This window comes from Prionailurus viverrinus, chromosome E1, assembly GCF_022837055.1.
Source record: "Prionailurus viverrinus isolate Anna chromosome E1, UM_Priviv_1.0, whole genome shotgun sequence".
Taxonomy (NCBI): Eukaryota; Metazoa; Chordata; class Mammalia; order Carnivora; family Felidae; genus Prionailurus; species Prionailurus viverrinus.
This window is the reverse complement of record NC_062574.1, coordinates 4,975,552-4,998,024: the sequence shown is the minus strand read 5'-3', so window position 1 is coordinate 4,998,024 and position 22,473 is coordinate 4,975,552. Positions and strand designations below refer to the sequence as shown.

Sequence of the window (22,473 nt, the reverse complement as noted above, 5' to 3'; positions counted from 1 at the left end):
GAGGCCAAGGTGCCATCAGGGGGACATTCTGGAGCGGTCTCTCTTCCCGGCTTGCGCACGGCCAGCTTTTCACTGGGTCCTCACGTGGCTTTCCACCGTCCCTGCGTGGAGAGAGATCTCTCTGGTATCTCTTCCTGTAAGGGCGGCAGTCCTATCATATTAGGGCCCCACCGTTGGGACCTCATCTAACTTTATCTCGTGAAAGTCTCCATCTCCCAAAGCCACCAACACTGGGGGATAGAGCTTGAATATACGAATTGGGGAGCGGGACCACGGTTCAGTCCACAACATGGTGGGCGCAGGGAAACCAGTGAGGAGGTTAGGGAAGAAACGCCGATGGCTTGGACTGGGTGTTGGCAACGAAGACAAAGGGTCATGGAGCAGAAAAGTCCTCTGGAATTGGTGGCGGACTTCAGAGGGAGGGAGGAGGAAGAGGTGTCCAGGGTAACACCTAGGTTTCCACAGTGGCATTCGTGCACTGAATGGTGGCCCCTGAAAATGTCTATCTGCGTCCTAACCTATTGGGAATTGGTGAATGGGACCTGTTTTAGAGAAAGGGGTCTTTGCAGATATAACTGAGTTGAGGATCTGCGGGTGAGATCAACCTGGATTACCCAGGGGGGCCCTAAGTGCCAACGATCCTGCCCATCCATCTCCTTATAAGGGACAAAAGAATGAAGACAAGGACCAGAGAAGGCGTTGTGAAGGGACAGAGGGAGACTGGAGTCACGTGACCACAAGGAGCCACCAAAAGCTGAAAGAGGCCAGAAAGGAGTCTCCCCAGAGCCTTCGGTGGGGAGCCTGTTTCCTGCTGACCCCTGGCTGGACTTCAGGTCTCCAGAGCGGTGGAAGAATGAATTTCTGTTGTTTTAAGTCCCCAGCTTTGTGGTAACCAGCCAAGTCACTCCTAGGCAACTAATCCAAAGAGTAATAGGGTGATGGTGCCATCTGGGACGGAGGGAGAGCTGGGAGGGCCAGGTCTTGTAGGATGGGAGCAAGAGTGTGAGTTTAGATCTAGAAATCCAGACTTCGCGGTCACTTTAGGGTGTCAAGGACATCAAAAGGCAGCAGCCCGGTTCACAGTAAATACTCAACAGCTGATTGCTATTATCATTATTATTTACTTTTGGAGTGCTCTAACATTAGAAGCGATTGTTCCTCTTAAACATATCTATCTTACTTTCCCTGGAATCTCGGCGGGGCGGGGCGGGGCGGGGGCGGGGCCGGCGGTAAGCAGTTTGCACCAGGACACAGGCAAAGCTCAGCTCTTCCCTTGCAATGCTCCCATTTGGACACCAGTATTTCCTGGTACAAAGTTCTGTCTGTACCTCTTCCCCCGATCCCGACTCCGCAACCACCCAGAGAGTCTACACTGCAAGCAGGCAGGGGGAGCCAACAGAAACAGCCAGCCCCGCCTTGTCCTCCCTCCCTCGCCGCCCCCCCCCCCCCCAACCACTACAGAGCCGCTGAGCCTCTTGGACTCCACTGGTAGCAGGAGTCCGCCACCTTGTGGACACCCACCGTCCTAACAGCCTGGTCCTGACTCAGGTGGGGATCAGAGAGAAGAGGGTTCCAAAGTCACTTCACCTTTCCCACCTCCAAGTACTATTCCCACCTTCACGGAATGAGGCTCCAAAAGTCAAGGGTAGGGGTAGTAACTCTTTCTGGTATTGAGAACGGCTGAGAGGCAAGCAAGCAGGCCCTGTATCCAAGTATGCCAGGTACCCCCACGAGAGAAATGGAAATAAGTGACCGTTCGTGGGATAGTCCAGGAACAGGAACAGCACACTCACACACAGATCAACGAGCACAAGGGAAAAACCAAGATGCGCTAGGAAAGCAATAAAAGCCGAGCGTAAGGAGAAGCAGGAGAAAGGACCCCTGGTTCCCACCAGAGGACGAGGGAAGTCCAACTGAGGCCAGGTGAGCTACTCCCAGGCAACGAACGGCCCACCAGGGAATCTGAACAGAGCCAAAGCCATGTAGGGGAGGGATCCCATCGTGGGCAGGTGTCAAGAGGTCTCACGGAGTCCTCCCGGGGCTCACCGGCCTGCCATAGCCAGGCCTCAAGCACGCAGACCCAAACACTTAATGGGCCGTCACGCGGAGACTGGACTCTCGTGTGCTATTCCCCATTGGCTTTCTGTCCTCAGTGTTGCTCGAGCGGGCTTTTCTCCCCGCGGCCACTGCCCCCCACTCCCAGTCCCGGCCAGCATCACGTGTGGGCTGGTCTGCTGCAAGCACCTGCTGGCCAGTCCCTGCGCCTCCTCTGGGCTCTCTCAGCCTTGGCCCGCCCACGCCTCCCTCCTCACCACCCCCAGCTCAGCTCTCCACTGTACTCGGGATAAAACCAAGCTCCTCGACCTGCACCTTTCTCCACTCACACCGGGGCCCCGGCCTTCGCTTCCCGATTCGGGGCCTTCTGGCCTGCCCCGTGGTCTGCATGAAGCCCTGCCCCATACCTCCCTCATCTGCACTCACCCTTCATCTCTCAGTGCCCTCTCCAGGAAGTTTCTAGAAGCCTTTGGGAAAAGTCCGATTCCCCTGTTTCACACATCCCTACTGCAGTCCTACTTGCCCGCCCCTCCCTGCTGTGATCACCGGCCTGTTGCCCTGATTATCGCTCAGTCTGCAAACGCCAAGGGGCAAGGACCCGGCGCTCCTGTTCACAGTCACGTCCTCGGTTGCCAGCATGGCGCCTGATGCAGAGGAGGGCCTGAATAAATATTTAGTGAATGTGTGAAATCAGCACGCTGCTAGGGAGCCGAGCGATGGATAGAAATATACGCCGACGCTACGTCGAACTGTCCACATTCTCCCTCCGTGGGTATAAGGGGAACATCCGGAATTTTGAGGAACATTATTCGAGGCAGGTGACTTTCACTGTCAATCAGTATGGGTGGGCTTTAAGGCTTTCATAACGTGGTCTGAGTCTTGCCGGTAGTAGAAATAACGAAGTTTTGGGGTGATGGTGGGGTGGTCCAGAGCCGATGGCCAAGAAAAAAAACTCTTGAAAAAGATGTGTTTGGTGCAAAATGGTGATTTTATTAAAGCCCAGGGACAGGACCCGTGGGCAGGAAGAGCTGCCCTGGGGTTGTGAGGAGAGACTGGTTACATACCCTCAGGTTGGGAGGGAAAGCATAAGTCTCTAAGGAATTTTGGAAGCAAGGTTTCCAGGACCTTGAGGGGCTAGCTGTTGCTAAGGAAACACCATTTATTACCATCTAATAAAACCCCAGTCATGAGACCCTTCAGATGCATATCGGGGCCATAAGCTTAGAGTACGATTGCCAGCATATATCTTGGGGCAGCTGAGATAAAGGAAATTGACTTGCAGAATCCTCGAGGTTGGGATAATATTAAGCTAAGGTTCTCTCTTTGCCCCCAGCAAAGTGTCGTCATCCGGGCAGCTGAGCTCCTGGAGGACGGTCACTCTGCCCGTTTCAAGGACTTGTCAGTGGGCGGTAGGCAATAAGGGAATTGAATTTTTCATTTGCCTTAGTTTCCCACGTCGCCACGGCCAGCACTTAAACCCTGTTCCTTTGTTCTCGGGTAGGCAGGCGTGTCCCAGGAATATCACACAGATCCCGCCTGGAGGGAGGGGGTGCTGTTAGCCTGTCCTCTGCCCTCCGCTTGCCCCACGCTCCCTCATCAGAAACCCAGTCCCTTATGGAGACCAGGTGGGTTTTGCAAAAGCAAATCAATGCTTGCCACGGTGAGGTACACGTCTGATTTCAGAGACCTTAGGTGCAGTCTTGAGAGCTGGGGGAGGAATCCCTCCATTGTCCTTTCCCGACCCCACCTCCCCGCCCCAACCCCTGCCAACAGCAACACTTTCCTCACACAGACAGAATCAGCAGACTGGACAGAAGGGTGGAGATCCAGTGCGGTGGACGGAGAAAGGTGGACGGGACAGGATGTGGCACAGGCAGGATTCTTAGCCCCTGTCATCTCTGTCCCCAAACACAGCATCCAGCAGGCATCACCAACACCCGCGTTCAGGACACTCACCGACGATGACCCTGCCGCGGACCCTGTCTCTCCTGCTCCACCCCACCCCTGAGTGGCTGATGACAGGACAGGTAATGGGGATGGGTACAAGGTAAGTGAGTCTGTAAGAGAGAACGGTGCCCCCTCAGCTGCACTCAGAAGCGGGCGAGATGGCTGGGGCCAGCAGGTCAGCTCGGTTTCCGCTCTGCAGGCGAGGTGGGTGTGAGGCCACACTCTCCAGAACTCTAGAATCACAGCACAGAGAGGAGGAACGGAGCTTGTGAGGTGCCTCTCGGTCCACATCAGCCTGCGCGAGGACGTTTGACGGGGAACCTTGAGTGTCCCCGGCCGGCGGAGGAAAGCCCCTCTCCGGCCTGAGCTGGTGTGAGCTGGGCCTACCCTGGCCCACTGGATGGACATGACTCTGGGTTTTCACGGCCACCAAGCCCCCTCTGCTGACACTCTTTTTTAGACACGCTCAAGGCCTCATCAGCTGCCCGTCAATCCCGTGGCCCCGGGAGGCCGGCTACGTCTGTCCGTGTTGAGTCTGCCGGTCTCTGCTCCGTCAAAAAATTCAAGTTACTGAATTTATAATCCCACTTGCAGAGCACAAGCGAGCACCTCTGTTTCCAAGTCTTCCGGGGACAGGTATCCACGTGCTGCCCAGGCACCGGTGGGTGGCTCCCGCTGCTTTCCTGATGCTGTCACGGGTCTGGCAGCTGGGGGACAGCCTGGCAGAATGGAGGCCTGTCGAGCCGCCCCTTCTGCAGAAGCCACCCTGACAGACCCTTGCCCCCACCCACGTGGCATCATCTCGACCCTACTGTAACGCTGCAGTTAGAAAGGAAGACGAAGTGACTCCTCAGGCAGACCTCTCTGGGATACTGGATTCTTTCAAACTTATTTCTCGGGGTGCCTGGGTGGCTCGGCCAGTTGAGCGTCCAGCTTTTGATTCTGGCTCAGGTCGTGACCTCGTGGTTCACGAGACTGAGCCCCGAGCTGGGCTCTGCGCTGACAGCACGGAACTTGCTTGGGATTCTCTCTCTCTCTCTCTCTCCATTGCTCTCTGGCCCTCCCCCACTCATGCTGTCTTTCTCTCTCAAAATAAATAAATATACTTTGAGAAAAAAACTTATTTCTCATGACTTTTCAGGCTAAGCCTCCTCTTCCCTGTCTTTGCAAAACACAGGATTTCAAGCATAGGTCTAAGTACTGATTCATGGTTTTACAAGCCATCATTCTGCGGTCATGGGTGACGAAAGCCCAACTCGCACAGGCGTACATAGAAAGAGGACTCTGTTGGCTCACAAAACTGAAGGGGGGGGGCGCGCGGCAGCCCCCAGCGTTTAACGTGGCTGGTTCTAGAGCCTTCTTTATCTCTGACCTCGGATTCCTCTACATGATTTCACCCTCAGGAAGGCTTTCTGCTGGAAGCTTTGGCATACATGTGGTCAGCTCAACACAGTCAGCAAAAAAAAAAAAAAAAAAAAAAAAAAAAAGGAAGCAAAGCAGTCTGGGTTACCAGACTTTGCAAAGATTTGGGACATACTCATATTGAAAGAATGATTCCTTGTCGATGTGAAAGTCAAATGTCACTAAGCACCCCGTATTTTATCTGGCGACCCCAGTCCAGTACAGCTCCCGGGACCGAACCTGGCCAACTGGGATCACGTACCATCCCGGACCCAGTCGGTACGGTCAGGAGGATGGGTTACGCCGAGTGGGAGGCTGGGGTCACCTCCCTTTTTCTGGAAAGGGGGCAGCATGGTCAGCCCTCTGAGTATAATACATGGCCCAGGGGAGGGAGGTGGGTCCCTCCCCAAATAACTGGGGTGCTGACCCTAGAAGGTGGGGGATGAGCCCTGCACAGGTGAAAACAACAGATGTCTACACAGTGACCTTGAAGGCCCCAGACAATAGCGAAAGTTATAAAACTCCACGGTGGCTTTACGGCACCCCACAGTTTACAAGGCACTTTCCACACTAGTCTCTCCTTTGCCATATACTCCTCTTTGGTCGGCAGGTAGTATAATCACTCCCTGTATGAGTTTGCCGGGGCTTCCGTAACAACGTAGCCCAGAATTGTGGGGCTTCAACAACAGACATCCGTTTTCTAGGATTCTGGAGGCCGGAAGTCCAAGGTGAAGGTGCAGACAGGGCTGGTTTCCTCCAAGGCCTCCCTCTTTGGCTCCTAGATGGCTGTCGTCTTTCTTCGCTGTGTCTTCACGTGATCTTCCCTCTGTGTGTGTTGTGTTTGTGTGTCCCCATCTCCTCTTCTTAGAAGGACACCAGTCATGGGGACGCCTGGGTGGCTCAGTCGGTTGAGCATCCGTCTCGATTTTGGCTCAGGTCACGATCTTGTGGTTGGCGAGATGCAGCCCCGTGTGGGGCTCTGTGCTGGCAGCATGGAGCCTGCTTGGGATTCTCTCTTTCCCTCTCTCTCTGCCCCTCCCCTGCTCTCTCTAAATAAATACGTAAACATTAAAAAAGAAAAGGACACCAGTCCTATTGGATCAGGGCCCACCCTAGTGATCTCATTTTAACTTAATTACCTCTTTTCAGATCCTATCTCCTGTGAAAGGTGAAATAAAATGGAGTCGCTCACGTCAAGCAGTTTTACAAGGGAGCCAGGGGACTATTAGGGAGGTGGTCCTCGAGTACATCCTCATTGGGTAGAACTTCTGAACTGGGCCAAACCACAAATGTTCCAGGGACTCTACACGAACACCTGTAGTTGCCACAGGAATGGACTTCTGCTTGGTGGCATCCTTGGTGACCAACGACATCCAGCCACCACTGGCTTTCTGCCACTAACACCAATCAAAATTATTTGTGAACAACATACACAAACATTCCCTTGTGTCTTCAGAAACCTGACTTGTGTTCCTCATGGGACACAATTTGGGCTGCTACCCGAATCTGTGCCCCCCCCCAAAATGCAATTCTGGGACCCCCAAATAAATGCTTTCGTTTTATTTCAGTTCTGCCTCTTTTCTCGGTCAACTAACTCTTCAAACACGGCCACATTCTGAAGTACTGGGTGTTAGGACTTTGATATATGAACTTGGCCGGGGGTGCAATTCAGCCTAAAACACTATCCTCTCCTTTATTAGTTTTTTTTAGAAAAATTAAAAAATAATTAATGTTTATTTATTTTTGACAGAGGGAGAGAGAGAGAGAGGGCATGAGCTGGGGAGAGGCAGACACAGAATCCGAAGCAGGCTCCAGGCTCCGTGCTGACAGCAGAGAGCCCAATGTAGGGCTTGAACTCACAATCTGTGAGATCATGACCTGAGCCGAAGTCAGACGCTCAACCAGCTGAACCACTCAGGGGCCCCTTTTTGTCAGATAAGGAATAGAACAGTGAGGGTGGTCAGGACTTGCTCTCGAGTTCCAGGGCTGATTAGGCAGTGGAACTCACTAAGAAGCCACATTCTCTGACTGGCCTTTATCCCCAACATGCAGCCATTGTTTCTATGTGTGCCTGTCTGTCCCCCCACCCCACCCCGTCCCAGCCCACAGACTCCCTACTCCAAGAACACACTGCAAATCCACCCGCAGGGTCCAGGCCCTAAGCACGGGGCCGGGCACCCAGCAGGAATGACACTGAGTTAAAGAAACTCCTACAGCATTTCAGGAGATTGAGCTAAAAGAAGGCCAGGAGCACGTGCTCCTGATTTGAAGTGATAAAGATGCCTTAGAACAGCAAAAATGATGAGGCCTATGGATGTGTAAATGAGCCTGGGGAAGACTAATCAGAGGGTAAATTACACAACAACAACAACAACAAAAAAAAAAGGACTGTAAAACAAGCAAGGGGTTCATAAGAAATTCATGAGCAATGCGCAGGGAAATTTTGTTGGTTTTGGGGGTGGGAAAGAATTGCAAATATGTATAATATGTAAATACCTTTTATAATAAAAGCCCATGAAGATAAACGAGGCTGTCTGCAGAAAAGCTGTGAGCTGTGTAAGATGCTAATAGAACTGTCGTCACTAAGAAATTACCATAATGCTTACAGGGCACTCAAAGTTCCTAGAGCTTTGGAAAGAAATGCATAAATGCTAATCAGAAAATGCACACAGACACAGGCCTCTTTCTCTCTCCGCCTCTCACTCTGCGTTCTCTTTTTTCCTCTAATGTGAGGAAGGTAGCTTTGGGGAACAGGCAGGGTGGTTGGACCTACAGGGTTCAAACATGACCTTCCACCACCCAGGAGCAGCACTGACTCCAGCTACCTCCGTTTTGACCTCAAACGTTCTAACTGATGAAGTTCTGCTTTCCAGCTCATCCCTTAACTCGGGCAACAGACCCTGCGGGCAAAGAGTCCCCAGATGGGGATCGAACCACCCCCTCAAACCATAAGGACCTTCCTGAGCCAGCAAGACCCTGCATGAGACCCCAACACAGGGTTCCACCCGACCTGCACTGCCACCTGCTGGCACACACCGACCCTCGCCCTACATTTTCCTTCCGTAAGCCTAGAAGTTTTTCTGGCACTCCGGAGACAGCGTTTGAGACGCTGGTCCGCTGTCTTGCCGGTGTTGGCCTCACTGAAACAAATTCCTTTCTTGTTTCACCACCAGTGGTCGCCCTGCCTTTGGATTTTGTCAGCGGCGAGTGACCGAATCTGGTCTGTGTGGGGGCCCCGGAGCCGGGTGCCATCTTGGGCAAGTCATCCAGTGGTTCTGAGACTCGCTTTCCCCATCTGTGAAATGGGGACACAGCACCTTCCCTGGCCACGTCTTCGGGAGAATCTAAAGGGCGGAGTAGTAAGGCTAAAGTAGTGCCACGTCCTTACCCAGCGAGCGGCCGCCATTGGCCACTCGACACCTGGGGGGGTGTTTGGGGAAAGAAACCCGCGCAGGACAAAGTGGGTTTCAGGGGAAGCCGACCCACCGCTGCCCTGTTGCAAGCCCCGCCCCCGCCCTGCTGCCCCGCCCTGCTGCCCCGCCCCGCTGCCCCGCCCCGCTGCCCCGCCCCCAGCCTCTGTCCGGGACGCCCCACCTCTAGGCCCCGACACCACACCCTCACCACGCCCCGACGCCCCGCCCCCGGCCTGCCCCGCACCGCCCCTAAGCCTTCACGCCTGGCTTCGTCCCCGACGCCCCGCCCCCACCTCCGCACCACGCCCCGCCCCTAAAGCCCGACGCCCCGCCCCCGGCCCGCCCAGACCCTTGGCCCCGAGCGGATGGCGCCTGCAGCGGGACGCTGGGCCCCCGGCCTGTGGCGGACCTGCAACGGGCTCATGGCCGCCTTCTTCGCGCTGGCGGCCTTGGTGCAGGTCAGCGCCCCGGCTCCCGGCGGCGGGCGGGTTCCCGGCACGCGGTGTGGACTGACCGGGCCGCAGGGTCGGGGGTCACGCCCCGGAGCCCCCGCCCCTGTCCCAGCGGAAAGCCAGGCGCGTTCCCGTGATCGCCCGCCCGCGTCCCGGAGCGGGGACCCAGCGCGGTTGAGGGCCCGGGAGAACCGTCTGGGGCGCGGGTACCCCTCAGGTCTGCCTTGGGACCCCCGATAAGGGCTTCCCTTATTCCTCAGACGGGGGCGCCCACAACACCGGTACTGTGTGCGCAGTGTGTGCGGCCCCCTTGCGGCGCTCAGCCAGAAGCCCCTGCGACCCCGCCCTCCGCTAGACTCTGTCCCCGCCGCCTGGCGCCGCGCCTGGCACCTAACAGGACTGGGACGCATCGAGGAGCAGACCAGATACGGGAGTGGGGCACGGGCCGCGCCTGCTAATGCCAGACGTCCTGTCTTTCCAGGTGAACGATCCAGATGCAGAACTGTGGATGGTGAGTAAAAGCTGCTTCCTGCGCCCCAAAGAACCGTGGAGCCGTGCACGAAACACACAGGCTTGTTACCCATTTGGTCGCCCCTCCCGGCTCCATGTGCGGAAAACCCCAGAAATAAATTCTTTGTAAGCTCTTTTTCCTAAAGTGTCAGGGGGGAAGGGATCAGGGTAGTAACGTGTATGGGGGAGAGAACACAGAATTTTCCAGACACAGGGGTCCTTAGGGCAGTATTCCCTTTGCATAAAAATGGGCCAACTGAGGACACTTTTCTGAAGACACAGAGTAGACCTCCCAAGGTCAACTGAACCATTCCCCGGGAGTTTCTACCCAGACACTCCAACACACATTTGACCAGAAAATGGCGGGCTTAAGGTCTGTGGTTCCTCTAATTCAGTGAGTTATATTTATAAAGAGTAATTCGAGCCCATAAAATCTACAGGATACATCTAACCAATGCTCTGGCTGAACTGTTCGGAGGAGGGAGAGATCGTCCACACGTTTCCTGAAATATCTGGATTTTGCCCAGTTTCTTTCAAAACGGATACGCAAGACTGCAGTATCGCCAGCCAAGATGACTTTTGGCTTTGGAAGAATATTAGCAACAAATGAAAGTGTTTGGATTTGTAATGTGAAATCCCAGCCAGTCTTTTTAGTGCAGTGGAACTCCTTCTGATAGTGCTTATTGTCCAGATTCACATGCTCTCGCATCAAATCAAACTGCCTCTTCCTCAGCACGCGGGGCCATGTCCTGAGTTCCAAATATTATTTCCCTGCAGGCAACTCTCCAACACCCAGCTTAATGGTGAATTTCCAAAAGACTGCTAGATCTTTCCACCTGTATATCACACTAGCTCCTCAAACACCCCAAGGTCCTGCCCAGCATCTTTCCCTACAAAGCCCCCTCCTCCTCCTGACTCACCCATTTCTATCAACAGCTGAATCATCCTCCGGGTCATCCTTGCTCCAAACCACATCTCAGTGCCTTACTACCACCTTTGAGAGCCTTTCAGAAAACAAAACGAAGAACAAAGCAATCCAACAGTGCCCCGTGTAGGTCTGACCGCTTATCTGTACAGTCTGTATGTCACCTCTCACTTCACGCTTAGACGACATAACACCAACAGACAGCATGTCCCCGCAGACAGCCCTCCTTGCCAGGTTAGCCCTCCATCACCCCACGTGGACTCCTGTAATAGCTTCCCAATTCTTGGAGCTGCCTCTGATCTCTTCCGCTTCCCACGTACCGTTTCCTGCTTCAGAAACTTCCCTCGTTCCCCAAGATCCCTGAGTTACAACTCCCCAGGTTGGCACTCAGCGCCCACCGCAGGATGGCTCCAACCCACCTTCCCAGCCTGGTCTTGGAAGCCCGATCCCCCTGTAATACTTACTGTGCCTCGCCCCTGGGATTTCTGTGTGTTGTGCTCAAGCTTCAAAGTCTATCTCAAATGCTACGTCACTCAAATCTCTCTCCCTCTTTCCCATAGGTTCTAACCGTCCTTCCTTCAAACCTTTAACACTAACACATTCTGCTTTACATTTGAGTTGGTTCAGTACATGCCAGCTCCTGGGAGAACAGGGACCACTTACTCCTTCTTCTTGGTATTCCTCAGGCAACCTAACAGAGCCTTCCTATGGCAGTCCTTCTGTATTGACTGTTGAGTGAAAGAAAGAATGAGTGGATGCAAACAGGAACCAGTACTACGTCACTGGGCCTTGGGGGCTTGTACCTCACACCTGACTCACTTCCACGTCCCCTACTTCATCTTGTTCACGGAGGACTCCTGTATCAGGATGCATATAGGAGCAGATAACAGAACATCTGCCTAGCATCAGGTTATAAGAGTATCTCACTTAACAAGAAGTCCGGAGGGAGCTGCTTAGCGGCCAACAACGTGATCAAAGACCCGAGCTTCCTTTCTTCTCTGCCATCTCCAATGTGTGGGTGATATATTCTCTCATGTTCACAGAATGGCTGCTGCCGCTCCAGACATCATCCCCAGACAAGGGCATCCCCAGTCGGAAGAAGTAAGGCAGGAGCAAAATGATTTTTCCTCCTGTGCTTTCTTCCCTTTTATTGGGGAGGAAATGTTTCCCAGGAAGCCCTTCAGACAGGCTGCTAGTCACTGTGTGCATACCAACTTGGTTTATGGTCTGGGATCCATCCTGCTCGGTCAGCATCCGGGCATTATTGGTTGTTAAACGCTCTGGGTATCAGCCTTGCCCCTACAAGACTTCTTACTACATTTCATGGCGGGAGCATGATCACCCTAGCTGAAGAGGTTGGGAATATAAATTGGCTTTTTTGGCTTTTTTGGCTTTCATAATGGCAGGTGGGCAAGGGAGAGAGACACTAAGAACGAATGCCATGGGGCGGAAATTACCCACGTAATTTTCTCTCTCTTTGCTAACAGGTGGTGTACATGATCCCTGCTGTGCTGACCTTGCTTGTTGGACTTAACCCCCTTGTCACGGGTACGAACCCTGGATTCTGCAGGGAGATACAGCAGATCAGACTTCTTATAATAATGACAGACTCCCAGGAGAAACACGGGGCTGTCCAGGTCTTCTCGTTTCTGATGATGAGAGGGGCTAATTCTAATCTAGGTCACCCAGACCATCTCCAGGCAAGTGTCACAAGGACCGGCCATACCAAGACCGTCTTTTACCAACTCGGAACCCAAGAGCGTTTATGCTCGTGGGCAACAGTGGTTCTGCGGGTTAGCCCGTGAGAGAGAAGGGCGTCAGTCACCGCGCTGATTTCTAAAGCCACCAAGCTGATAGAAAATCAGCAACAAAGTGCTAACCTGGTATCTCCAGAGTCAGTGGCAACCAGTGTCTATTATATGTTTACTCTTCATCAATATATGGCCGGCTACTCTATGTAGAGAAACGGTTTATGACATCCATACAAATGTCTAGGTTTTGCATTAATACGTATCACCCCCGCCCCCAGCCTCCCTCTGTCCTGTCGTGGTACCTACTACAATTTATTTCATGCTTTTTTATGTTTTCCCCCCACTAGGCTGTACGCCCCTTAAAAGTCGGACCATGTCTAGCCCATCTTTGCCCAAGCCCCGCTGAAATAAGGCTACGAATACGGTTTGGTACCAATGCTTGTTGAGTGAATGGATGGCTGTAACCCAGAGGCTTTATCATACATTTTATAAACTGCTCCTTGGAATGAAAAAAAATACATATGTATACACACACACGTATATACATATATTTTTTTTTCATTTCACATACATATATAAAATCTGCCAGGTGGGTATACATATAAAGAAATTCCCTTAAAATATCAGGTCTATGTTGCCCACAAGCTACCTACTTCGATGCGGGCAAAACATAGTCGCTTTGCCTTTTACAGCCCCAAAAACTCAACGAACCTTGAGGTGGACAGTTTTATACCTTAAAACCGTGTCTCATAACAAAAAAGAAATTACATTTTACTGTGTTTACTAACATTTTCTTATTAACAGGACTGTTGGTCCTGATGGGTTATTCTTCACTGTCGTGAAAACAGCTCCTTTGCCAGTGAGTCCTCAGAGTTCTCAGGGCCTTAGAATAAAGACCAGTGGCTCCCAGCTGGATGGGGAAAACTCGTGTCCCCTAGATGCACGCGCTCCTCGTACAGGTGCCGGGAACTCTTGTCCGCATCTTTAAGGTGCAGTGGTTTGGGCTCCATTAGTTGCCGGCAAGGAAAACACTGAACTCAAACGGGCTGTGAGCTCGAATGGAGACGTACTGGGGTACGTGACTGAAAGAAACGCAGGGGTGGTGCTCGCTTCAGGCACTGGCTCAGAACTCTCGGCACCTCTCTGTTCCACCGTGTGCCAATGGACTTCCGTCCAGGGCCCCTCGTGGTAGCCCGGCAGGTCAAAGTTCACTTCTTCCTGCCCGCTCAGTCCAACAGAAGATAGGATCTGCTTCCCGATATCTCCACCGACGTCTCAGAATTGAGTTGTCGGCCCTGATTTGTCAGCTGTTCTTCTGGAGCCAAATCACCACCGCTAAAGGGATGAAATGCACTGAATAATCAAGCTAAGGTCCAGTTGTCTGGGACACATGGCCGGGGGGGTGGGAAGGGCAGACCCCCAAAGAAAATGAGGGTAGTCATCATAGAAAGGGCACATGTCCACTTAAGCTTATTATTACTGCTTTAACCTCTATGACATTCCTCAAAAGAAAACTTAAAGAAACCCCAGCTTTTTTTTTTTTTAAGTAAGCCCCACTCCCAACGTGGGGCTCGAACTGAGGACCCTGAGATCAAGAGTCACATGCTCCACCCACTGAGCCAGGCAGGCACCACCCCAGCCTTTTCTGAACGCTTTACCTGAAAGACTATGGCAGAGCAGATACAGAGAGGTCATGTTTCTCTGGGATGTGATTCCATGACTGACCGTGTCAGAATATCTATTTTCAGGCAACATCATTTGGAAGAGTATCTCTGCTATACACACATTCCTGTGTATCGTGTGGGCTGTCGGCTTGGCGGGCCACCTCTGGCTTCATTCACAACAGAACGTCTTACATGAGGAAGAAGGCAGGTGAGCAGTGACTTTTGCTCTTTGGAAGGGGTGGGGTAGAACTGAGAAAGCTCCTGGTCCTCCGCAACCCCTGATCTGCACCACGATGACTCAGCTCCCTCAGCCACACCATCAGGAGCAGGGAAGGTATCACCTCCTTGAGAGGAGCCTGGAGAAGCTGAAGGAATGATGGAGCCAGGATTCACACCCAGCATTGCGCACCACATCCCTCAATCACTGCTGGAGGTGGTCAGCACATAGGTTAGGCAGTTGACCTCGGCTCCCTTATAACGAACGAGCCAAGGAAGCCGTACAGTTAAGAGTCTGGTCGAACAAGGCGAAAACTCCATCAGCATTCTGATTTAGTTGTGGTTCTGGCCAAAATCTTACCTACAAGCGTGAGCAGCCACCTCAGAGGTCGGTATTTTAAGTCAACGTCTGTCAGCCTTGCCCTGCGAAGTCTCCTGTCATCTCCCTTTGTCAAGGCCATCTGATCCAAACTTATCACCTCTTCTTTTGCTTCCTCCCACCCTTGACTCCTTGGCCTGTTGCATAGCCCCCTTCCCTTCCTGTCCATCCTACTGCTAACACCAAGAGTTAGAGACCTAGAAGTTACTCGTCCCTGGCAGGGTGCTTCTTTGCCATAGGCCTTAATCCCTGGAAAACCAGAGAGCAAATCAGGTTGGGCTGAATCACCTCCACCAACTTCAGGCCCATGAGTTACTTCCGGTAACTTCCGGAGTTACTTCTGGCTTCCGGTGGTACCATGGCCAGCTATGACTGTCTTCTACTCTATGTAAAAGATGCTTTTAAGGCATATTTCTAGAAGCATCTACCCACCCCAAAATCATTAGTTGCCTCATTCCTCTCCACTGAGACGTGACCCATGCTCCTGCTGCACGTGCTTAATTATTTATTGATTTGAGTTCATCTTACCTAACATTGATCCCTCTAACACAGTGGTAAAGTGGTGCCTGTATGATCGATCTAGGATCGTTTCCCTGCTTGTACTCTAATCCTCCCCGTGACCTGAAGTGATGTCTGTGTTGTGCTGTTGTTCACTTAGAAGCTGAGGAGCAGTGATGGAGCTCACACCTGCCTCATAAGACGAAACCTGTGTTCATATAAGGCTTTAAATTGTCTGAAAGAAGTAACTTATGACTCATGGCCAGACTTGAAAATATTCTGTAGATGCCACGTATCTTGGGGGAAGGTCATCTAATAGCAGCAGCTGGTGGTCACGGAGAGAAAGGGACGATTCACAGGTCATTTGCAGATACTTCAAATATCTGAAATGTATGCTGTTTTATAGGGAACTGTTTGGTCTGGTGATTATCACAGCATGGATGAGCCTATGTCACAGTTCATCAAAGTAAGTTTTCAACTCGTTAGCTAAAATCAGATGTCTTGAGGACGCCCAGGTGTCTCAGTCGGTGGAGGGTCTGACTCTCGATTTCGGCTCAGGTCATGATTTCATGGTTCGTGGGATCAAGCCCCGCATCAGGCTCTGTGCTGACAGTGTGAAGCCTGCTTAGGATTCTCTCTCTCCCTCTTTTCCCCTCCCCCACCCGTGCACCCTCTCTCTCTCTCAAAATAGATTAACTTTAAAAAAATGAACAAATCGCTTCAAAAATATAAACTAGCAAAACTGACACGAGAAGAAATACTCCAGGACAATTCCATAACTATTAAAGAAACTCTAGACCACATGCCCTAACTGGAGAATTCTACCTAATATTTAAGGAAAAAATAATGTCAGCCTTTAACAAACTCCCAGAGAAGAGAAAAAGATGAAACACTTTACAATTCATGTTATGAGGACAGAATAACCTTGATACCAAAACTTAGCAAGAACATTAAAAAAAAAGAGAGAGAGAAGAAAAGAAATTACCCAGCAGCCTCACTCACAACCACAGATTAGAAAATCCTAAATAAAGCACCAGTAAATAAAATCCTGCAATATGTCACCCAACCACCGTCTTGGGTCCATTCTATGAACACGGTTTAACATTCAAAAACCAACCGGTGTTCTCTATCATGTTAACAGAATAAAAGAATAAATAAGCTCTCTTCTCAATCTATACAGAAAGGATACCTGGTAAAATTCACCATCTGTCCACAAGAGGTCTTAGGAAACAGGTGTAGAAAGGAACTAAAGCTGACCAATGGGATCTACACCAAAGCCTGATACTCAGTGGCCAGCAGTTGCAAACTTGCCTTCTGAGATCAGGAAAAGGTGAGGTTAGCCACCGTTACCACTTCCGCTCAACACTGTTCAAGCTAGTATCGTAGCCAGTCCGATAAGGCAAGAAAAAAATTAGAGGCACAACGACTAGAAAAGAAAAACGTTCGCTATCCGTGGGTAACGTGATTGTGTACACAAAAAATCAAAAAGAATCTGAAAAGTTATTAGAGTGAGTTTATTAGCATGATTACTGCCCACTAGGTGAATGTACTCAAATCAACAAGTTGCGGAAAATGGTGAAAACAAAGTTAACCATAAATAAGAACAGCGAGAAATCAACTCCCTAGGAATAAATCTAGAAAGAGATAGGCAAAAGCTCCACAAATAAATCGACAAAACACTGTGGGAGAGATTAAAGAAGACCTAAACAAGTGGAGGGATAAACCTGTACTGGGAAAAGGGTAAGACTAATGAAAGAGTAAATCTAGAAACAGGTCCATCCGCGTACAGGTAGACCCTTGACTCCTGACCGCGTGGCAGTACAGGTGCAGCAAAGAAAGGCAGACTTCTCAGCAAGTCCTCCTGGATCAACGGAATACCCATGTGGCCAAACTTTCCCCACCTGACTTTCATAAACAGCCGTTCCAGGTGGATTACAGATCTAATGTGAGAAACAAAACAGTGAGCCTTTTAGAGAAGACAACCCCAAATCCTCCCCAAGACTTTGGGGACGAAAAGTTTTCTTAAACAGGATACAGAAATCATTAGGAAAAGATCAATTGTCACACTGCCTAATTAATCAGTGACTTCAGTTCCTCAAAAGACATCATTATAGGAGTGGGAAAAGCTATTTGCAACATATATAAACACCAAAGATGTGCACTAAGAATAAAGAACTCCTGGGGCGCCTGGGTGGCTCAGTTGGTTAAGCGTCCAACTTCGGCTCAGGTCATGACCTCACGGTTGGTGGGTTTGAGCCCAACCTGGGGCTCTGTGGTGACAGCTCAGCCTGGAGCCTGCTATGTCTCTCTCTCTGTCCCTCCACACCTCATGCTCTCTCTCTCAAAAATAAATAGACATTTTATAAAAGGTAAAAAATTAAAAAAAGAACTCCCACAAATCAATAAGCTATATTCCAATAAAAATTAAGAAAAAGTCCTATAAAAATGTGTTCACCAAATTCAACCTTTATATTTGTTTCCAAAGCAATCCATAAATGTTATTGGATTTTTACTGATAATCATTCCTGTGTGTCTTTATAGGAATCCAGTTGGTGGAAGAATTCAGTTGGCTACTGCCATTGTAATCGCTCTCTTCCCATTTCTCTCTTGGGTCTACATATACATAAACAAGGAGATGCGGTCCTCCTGGCCAACTCACTGCAAGACAGTACTTTAACTGAAGCCAAGAATCCCATTATTAAAATGAGTATTGTCAATCAATTTTTTATAAACATGGTTGTAACAAGCCAATTTCCTAGGAACTTCAGGTAATCTCAGCTAATATTAGAGGTAATTAAAAAAAAAATGCCAAGAACTTTCTGAGGATGTCTACGGTACAGCATAGAGTTGCATGGAACTGGTAAGAGAGGGGTCTGACATTCGACTGGGTCCCCGTAGAGTAGAAAAGGCCACAGAACAAAAGTGAAGAAATACAAATTCTGACTCAGCTTACCCCTGTCTATATGACTTGGGCAAATATATACACCTCCTGGCGGATATGTCTTCATCTGTAAAACAGGATTAAAACCAGATCTCCTACTTACTTAATACAGTTGCAGGGGATTAACGTGGATAATATGAGAGCCTCCAAAATTACCAAGTGCTTATAAGGGGCTTACAGGGGATTAAAACAGAAGAAAACAGGGTTTCGGTGGAATGATAGAAACAGAGATTCAAGAGAGGGCCGTGCCCCCGAAATGAACTCATTATACTGGACCCGTGCAGTGCAGTGAGCTCAATGATGTCCAAGGAACGAGCACATCTTGGAAAGAAAGGATAATTAGGTAGAATAAAGGAATTTGGGACCAGAAGGAAATGGAATATTCACTACATGGTAAATGAGAAGTATGACCAAAATCGATATTTTTTTAAATGAATGTCAAAGGTAACCCTGGGGAGAAGACCATCTGGGAGCTGTACTCTCCAACGTGGCGACTTATGTTACCATAACCGTGGTGCGCACACACACACGCGTGACACGGCGACATCACCGCGGTGCATACAGACGTCACGTAACATGCTAACATAACCGTAAGATGTAGCACTGAGCACTTGGAATGTGGCTACACTGAGGAAGTAAAATTCTACGTTTTTCACTTGAATTTTATAACATGTTGATTCAGTTATTAGAAAAGTTAGAAATGTGTCTGGAACGCTTGTTTTGAGTGTGTTTGGAACAACATGGTTATGTGAATCTGCTTAATTCCAGTTTTTATATCTAAATATAGATGAAGTATTAACAGTGAAAATGTGGCGTCCCAATGGAGGGGTGCTAGTATAAAACACACGCGGGATTTTAAAGACATAGTACAAAAAGTATAAAATATTCTCATGTCGATTACATGTTGAAATATTTTAGCCATATTTGCATTAATATAAAATATATCACTAAAATATGTCATCTGTTTCTATTTACTTTTTGAAGCGTGAATGCTTTTAAATTACTTAAATGGCTCCCATTGTATTTCTGTTGGATGGCAATTTTGGGGGGTCAGCATCAAACTCTGGGGTCAAAATACTGTTTCACGACATTTAGGAAGTATTTCACTCAAAAGAATATTAGTACCAATCATGTATCAGGAGAGTGGAAATAAGTCTGTCCATTTGTCTACTTTTAGCCTTTAACACAATATTAAGGATTCTATAAATACTTGTTAAAGGAGGCACGTATGTTTTGTGTTTGGTTTACACGGTGGTCACTGGACAAGCGAAATTCTCTTTTCAAGGTTTAGATGAGGGAAAAGGGAAAAAGAAAATCTTGTCAATTGTAAGCAACTGACGTGAAATTTATTTCAAGGTCAATAAAATACACATAAAGGATTTCAGTGCTCCAGTGCACACTTAGTTAGCATGAGATTGATGGTTTTTACACCTTTTGATGTCACTACCAAAGTTACACAGGAAGAAATGGATTTGTTTGCAAATCCTGTATAGGATCTATCTATCATCCAAGGAATGCCTGCTTCTGTGCTTAAAAGACAGTAATGTTCCAGTGTTTTAAAAAAGAAGTGACGTTCAAAATACACTTTCATCGTATCTGCGGCCCCCATATCACTGTGAATTCTGTGAATACACGCAGCTCCTTTTAGGTCTCTGAGCACAGAAAACTTCTGGTAGGAGTGCTGCCTTCGGAAAGGCACTGAGATTGTTGTGAACTCTGTTTCTCCGCTGAATTTAAGCAACCTTAACGTTTCTATTATCAGAGCCCCTGCCTTCCCGCCCATCGTTTCTCTTCCCCATCAGCCTCTCCTCCTGCGAGGACTGAGAGGCACCTGTAACCACACTTCCCCAGCTCAGAAACCTGACAAGCTCACTTCTAACTCTGGGCTCATCATTCAAGACTTCACAACACGGCCCTCGCCGGTCCTCTGCCTTCGCTATTTCTTGCCATAACCCCAGGCACCTTTCGGGGAGTCTACACAGCATTACTTGCCACTCAACTCAGCGTGCCCTTTAACCTCTGCTGATGCTCTTCTGCCTAACATCCCATCAAGACCCTTTTCCTCCTTCTTCAAGTCCTCCCTAATCCCGTGAAACAAAAGCGAACCACCCCCCGCTCCGCATTCCCAGGCCTCTCTTCACACATTTGTATCTACGGATGGTAAAGTCGGTGAATGCAGGGAGCGCATTACAGTCACCCCTCTGGTGGGCCGAATAACGGCCCCCAAAGATCGCCCGGTCCGACCCCCAGAGCCTGGGACTGTTACCTTGCATCACAAAGTAGACTGTGCACACACGATTAAGTTAAGGGTCTTGAGGTGGGGAGACGATCCTGGATCGGCCAGGGGGTGCCTCCCCGTAATCCCAGCCGTCCCGATGAGAGAGAGCGAGGCAGAGGGAGGCTTGAAGAGGCTGCACTGGTGGCTCTGAGAATGGAGGCTCTAGAAGCTGGGATACAGACTCTGCCACAGAGACCTCCGAGAGGGCGCGGCCCTGACAACAACTTGAGCTTGGCCCAGGGAATGTGGTTTCAGACTTCCGACCTCCAGAAACATCAGATACGCGCAATCTAAGCCAGCAACGTGGGGGTAATTTGCCACAGCAGCCACAGAACACGAACACACCCCTCGTCCCCAGAGCCCAGGCGCTTGGCAGGTGCACTCAGGCTGACTAGTATCGGTGTCTTCTCGCTTGATGTTTCTTTAGGCCCTGACTCAAACTTGCTCCAAGCTTCAACGGTCCCGTTCGCCATCTAGTAAATGTTTCCGCAAAGAAACCTTAGCGCATGGGACAGCCGAGTCAACGTGCCCCATTCGTCTACACGGGGAGCGGAGAGTAAACTCATTCCCCCTGCAGTCTCACACAGCACTAGCTGCTGCCCAGAGGGGCCACACCAGCAGGTGCACGGCTGTGCCGGCCCTTGCTCCCGCTTTACTCAGAATCACGAGGGGATCGCGTGACTTCTCCGGAGGCCTTTCTCACGGCCTCGCGTGGAAGGGACCACACATTCACCCGTGAGACAACTTACTTTGTTTACAGGACAGGTATACAAGCCGATAAATGTACACATATGTTGGGTATTCTGAGAAAAAAAAGTCCAAAGCTCATTCACACAGCAGGATACACAGAGTTTACCTGAGCTTATTTTATTATTACGAACGTTAAGTTACATGGTTAATACACGAATATATCCTCCTTGGTAAAAAAAAAAAAAAAAAAAAAATTCCAGATCGGGCTAAATGAAGTCTGTCTTGAGGACTCGACCACCCCCCTCAGTCTCTGCCCTGGCTTATTCACGCCGCCTGCATTCATTCTGTGTCCAGTTCTCAGCACCGGATCTGTTATCCAAAAACGACACGTCAGAATATCTCGTGAGCTGACGCGCACCGAGGCCACAGATCCGTTTTGTCGTGCAAAGAGAATACTAAGCAAGGAGCCTGAGGGTTCGGGGCGGGGGGTGGGGGGTGGGGTGGGGGGGGAGATGAACAAAAACCCAAAGCTCAGCCGTGCTCTCTCTCCCCAAAGGCAAGCGAGATGAAACGCGGTGAGCCAGACTAACACCCGAAGGCGTTCTCCCTCTTATAATTCATGATCCTGTCCGGGACCCTGCCCCTCCCTTTCAGCATCATCTTGTCAGGGTAGACATAAACGGTGCCAAAAGCCTGGCTGTCCGGCGCCGTCTCTATAACCCCTTCTAGGTTGACGTGGTGCACACCGAAAGGATCCTCGGAGTAGCCACCGTCGTGAGTGTGACCGGCGAAGAAACACACGACACACCTGTGGGACCAAATGACGGCCAGCGCGTCTCTGTAATTCCAGGCCAGGCACACACTGTCAGAGGCCTCTGGGTAAATGGGAAGATGGCCTGTTAGTTAAAGAGAAGAAGAGTTATGAGCCGATTAGGAAATGTCTCTTTCATCAAAAGAAATGGCTAAAAGCTAGTTCTCACGGGGAAGGAAAAAAAACAAAAAAAACAAAAGCACGTTGCTACTTCTTCCAGATGGACTAAGACCAGAGAAAATCCACATACACGAAGAGCTGGCTAATCTACAGCCACTTCTGTGCAGCGTAGACACAGGGAGACAGTCCGCACCCCTGAGCTCCCTACGCCCAGAGCGTCTGAAGACGCACAGACATGGAGAAACCCTGAGGGCGTCCACAGAAGTCAGGCGGATGCTGTGCTGGGATCCGTCTCGCCAATTTCCTTAGACACGAGCAGCAGAGACGCAGAAAGAGGTACTCCTAAATGTAACAACAGTTCAAGGATGGGTCAACGGGTCATATGTCACTTACATAGACAGACACTCAGTGCGTTAAAATGG

General features: G+C 50.1%; 2 protein-coding genes across 14 annotated transcripts in view; one reads left to right on the top strand and one right to left on the bottom strand.

Moving 5' to 3' along the window:
- ADPRM (ADP-ribose/CDP-alcohol diphosphatase, manganese dependent) overlaps window positions 1–22,473 on the bottom strand; it is a 291,610-nt gene that overhangs the window by 257,094 nt on the left and 12,043 nt on the right. For 6 of the 12 annotated variants that reach the window (XM_047832677.1, XM_047832675.1, XM_047832674.1 and 3 more), the window contains one exon: window positions 21,336–22,016. The exons of 5 other annotated variants lie outside the window; for them this stretch is intronic. In XM_047832677.1, coding sequence (XP_047688633.1) covers window positions 21,706–22,016 — 311 coding nt within the window. In that variant the 3' untranslated portion in view covers window positions 21,336–21,705. Of the gene's footprint in view, window positions 1–21; window positions 102–21,335; window positions 22,017–22,473 lie in introns of those variants that run through there. One more of the 12 variants, XM_047832681.1, reaches the window with a different exon arrangement.
- TMEM220 (transmembrane protein 220) lies at window positions 9,150–18,813 on the top strand. Of its 2 annotated transcripts, XM_047832685.1 has the most exons (6): window positions 9,150–9,274; window positions 9,750–9,779; window positions 12,191–12,251; window positions 14,203–14,326; window positions 15,618–15,677; window positions 17,753–18,813. In XM_047832685.1, the coding sequence occupies exons 1-6, from the start codon at window positions 9,182–9,184 to the stop codon at window positions 17,886–17,888; spliced, it is 504 nt and encodes a 167-aa protein (XP_047688641.1). In that variant the 5' UTR covers window positions 9,150–9,181; the 3' UTR covers window positions 17,889–18,813. The 2 variants fall into 2 exon arrangements, 1 of the variants encoding a protein (XP_047688641.1); XR_007146842.1 differs by lacking the exons at window positions 15,618–15,677; window positions 17,753–18,813 and having other exon boundaries at window positions 12,191–13,825.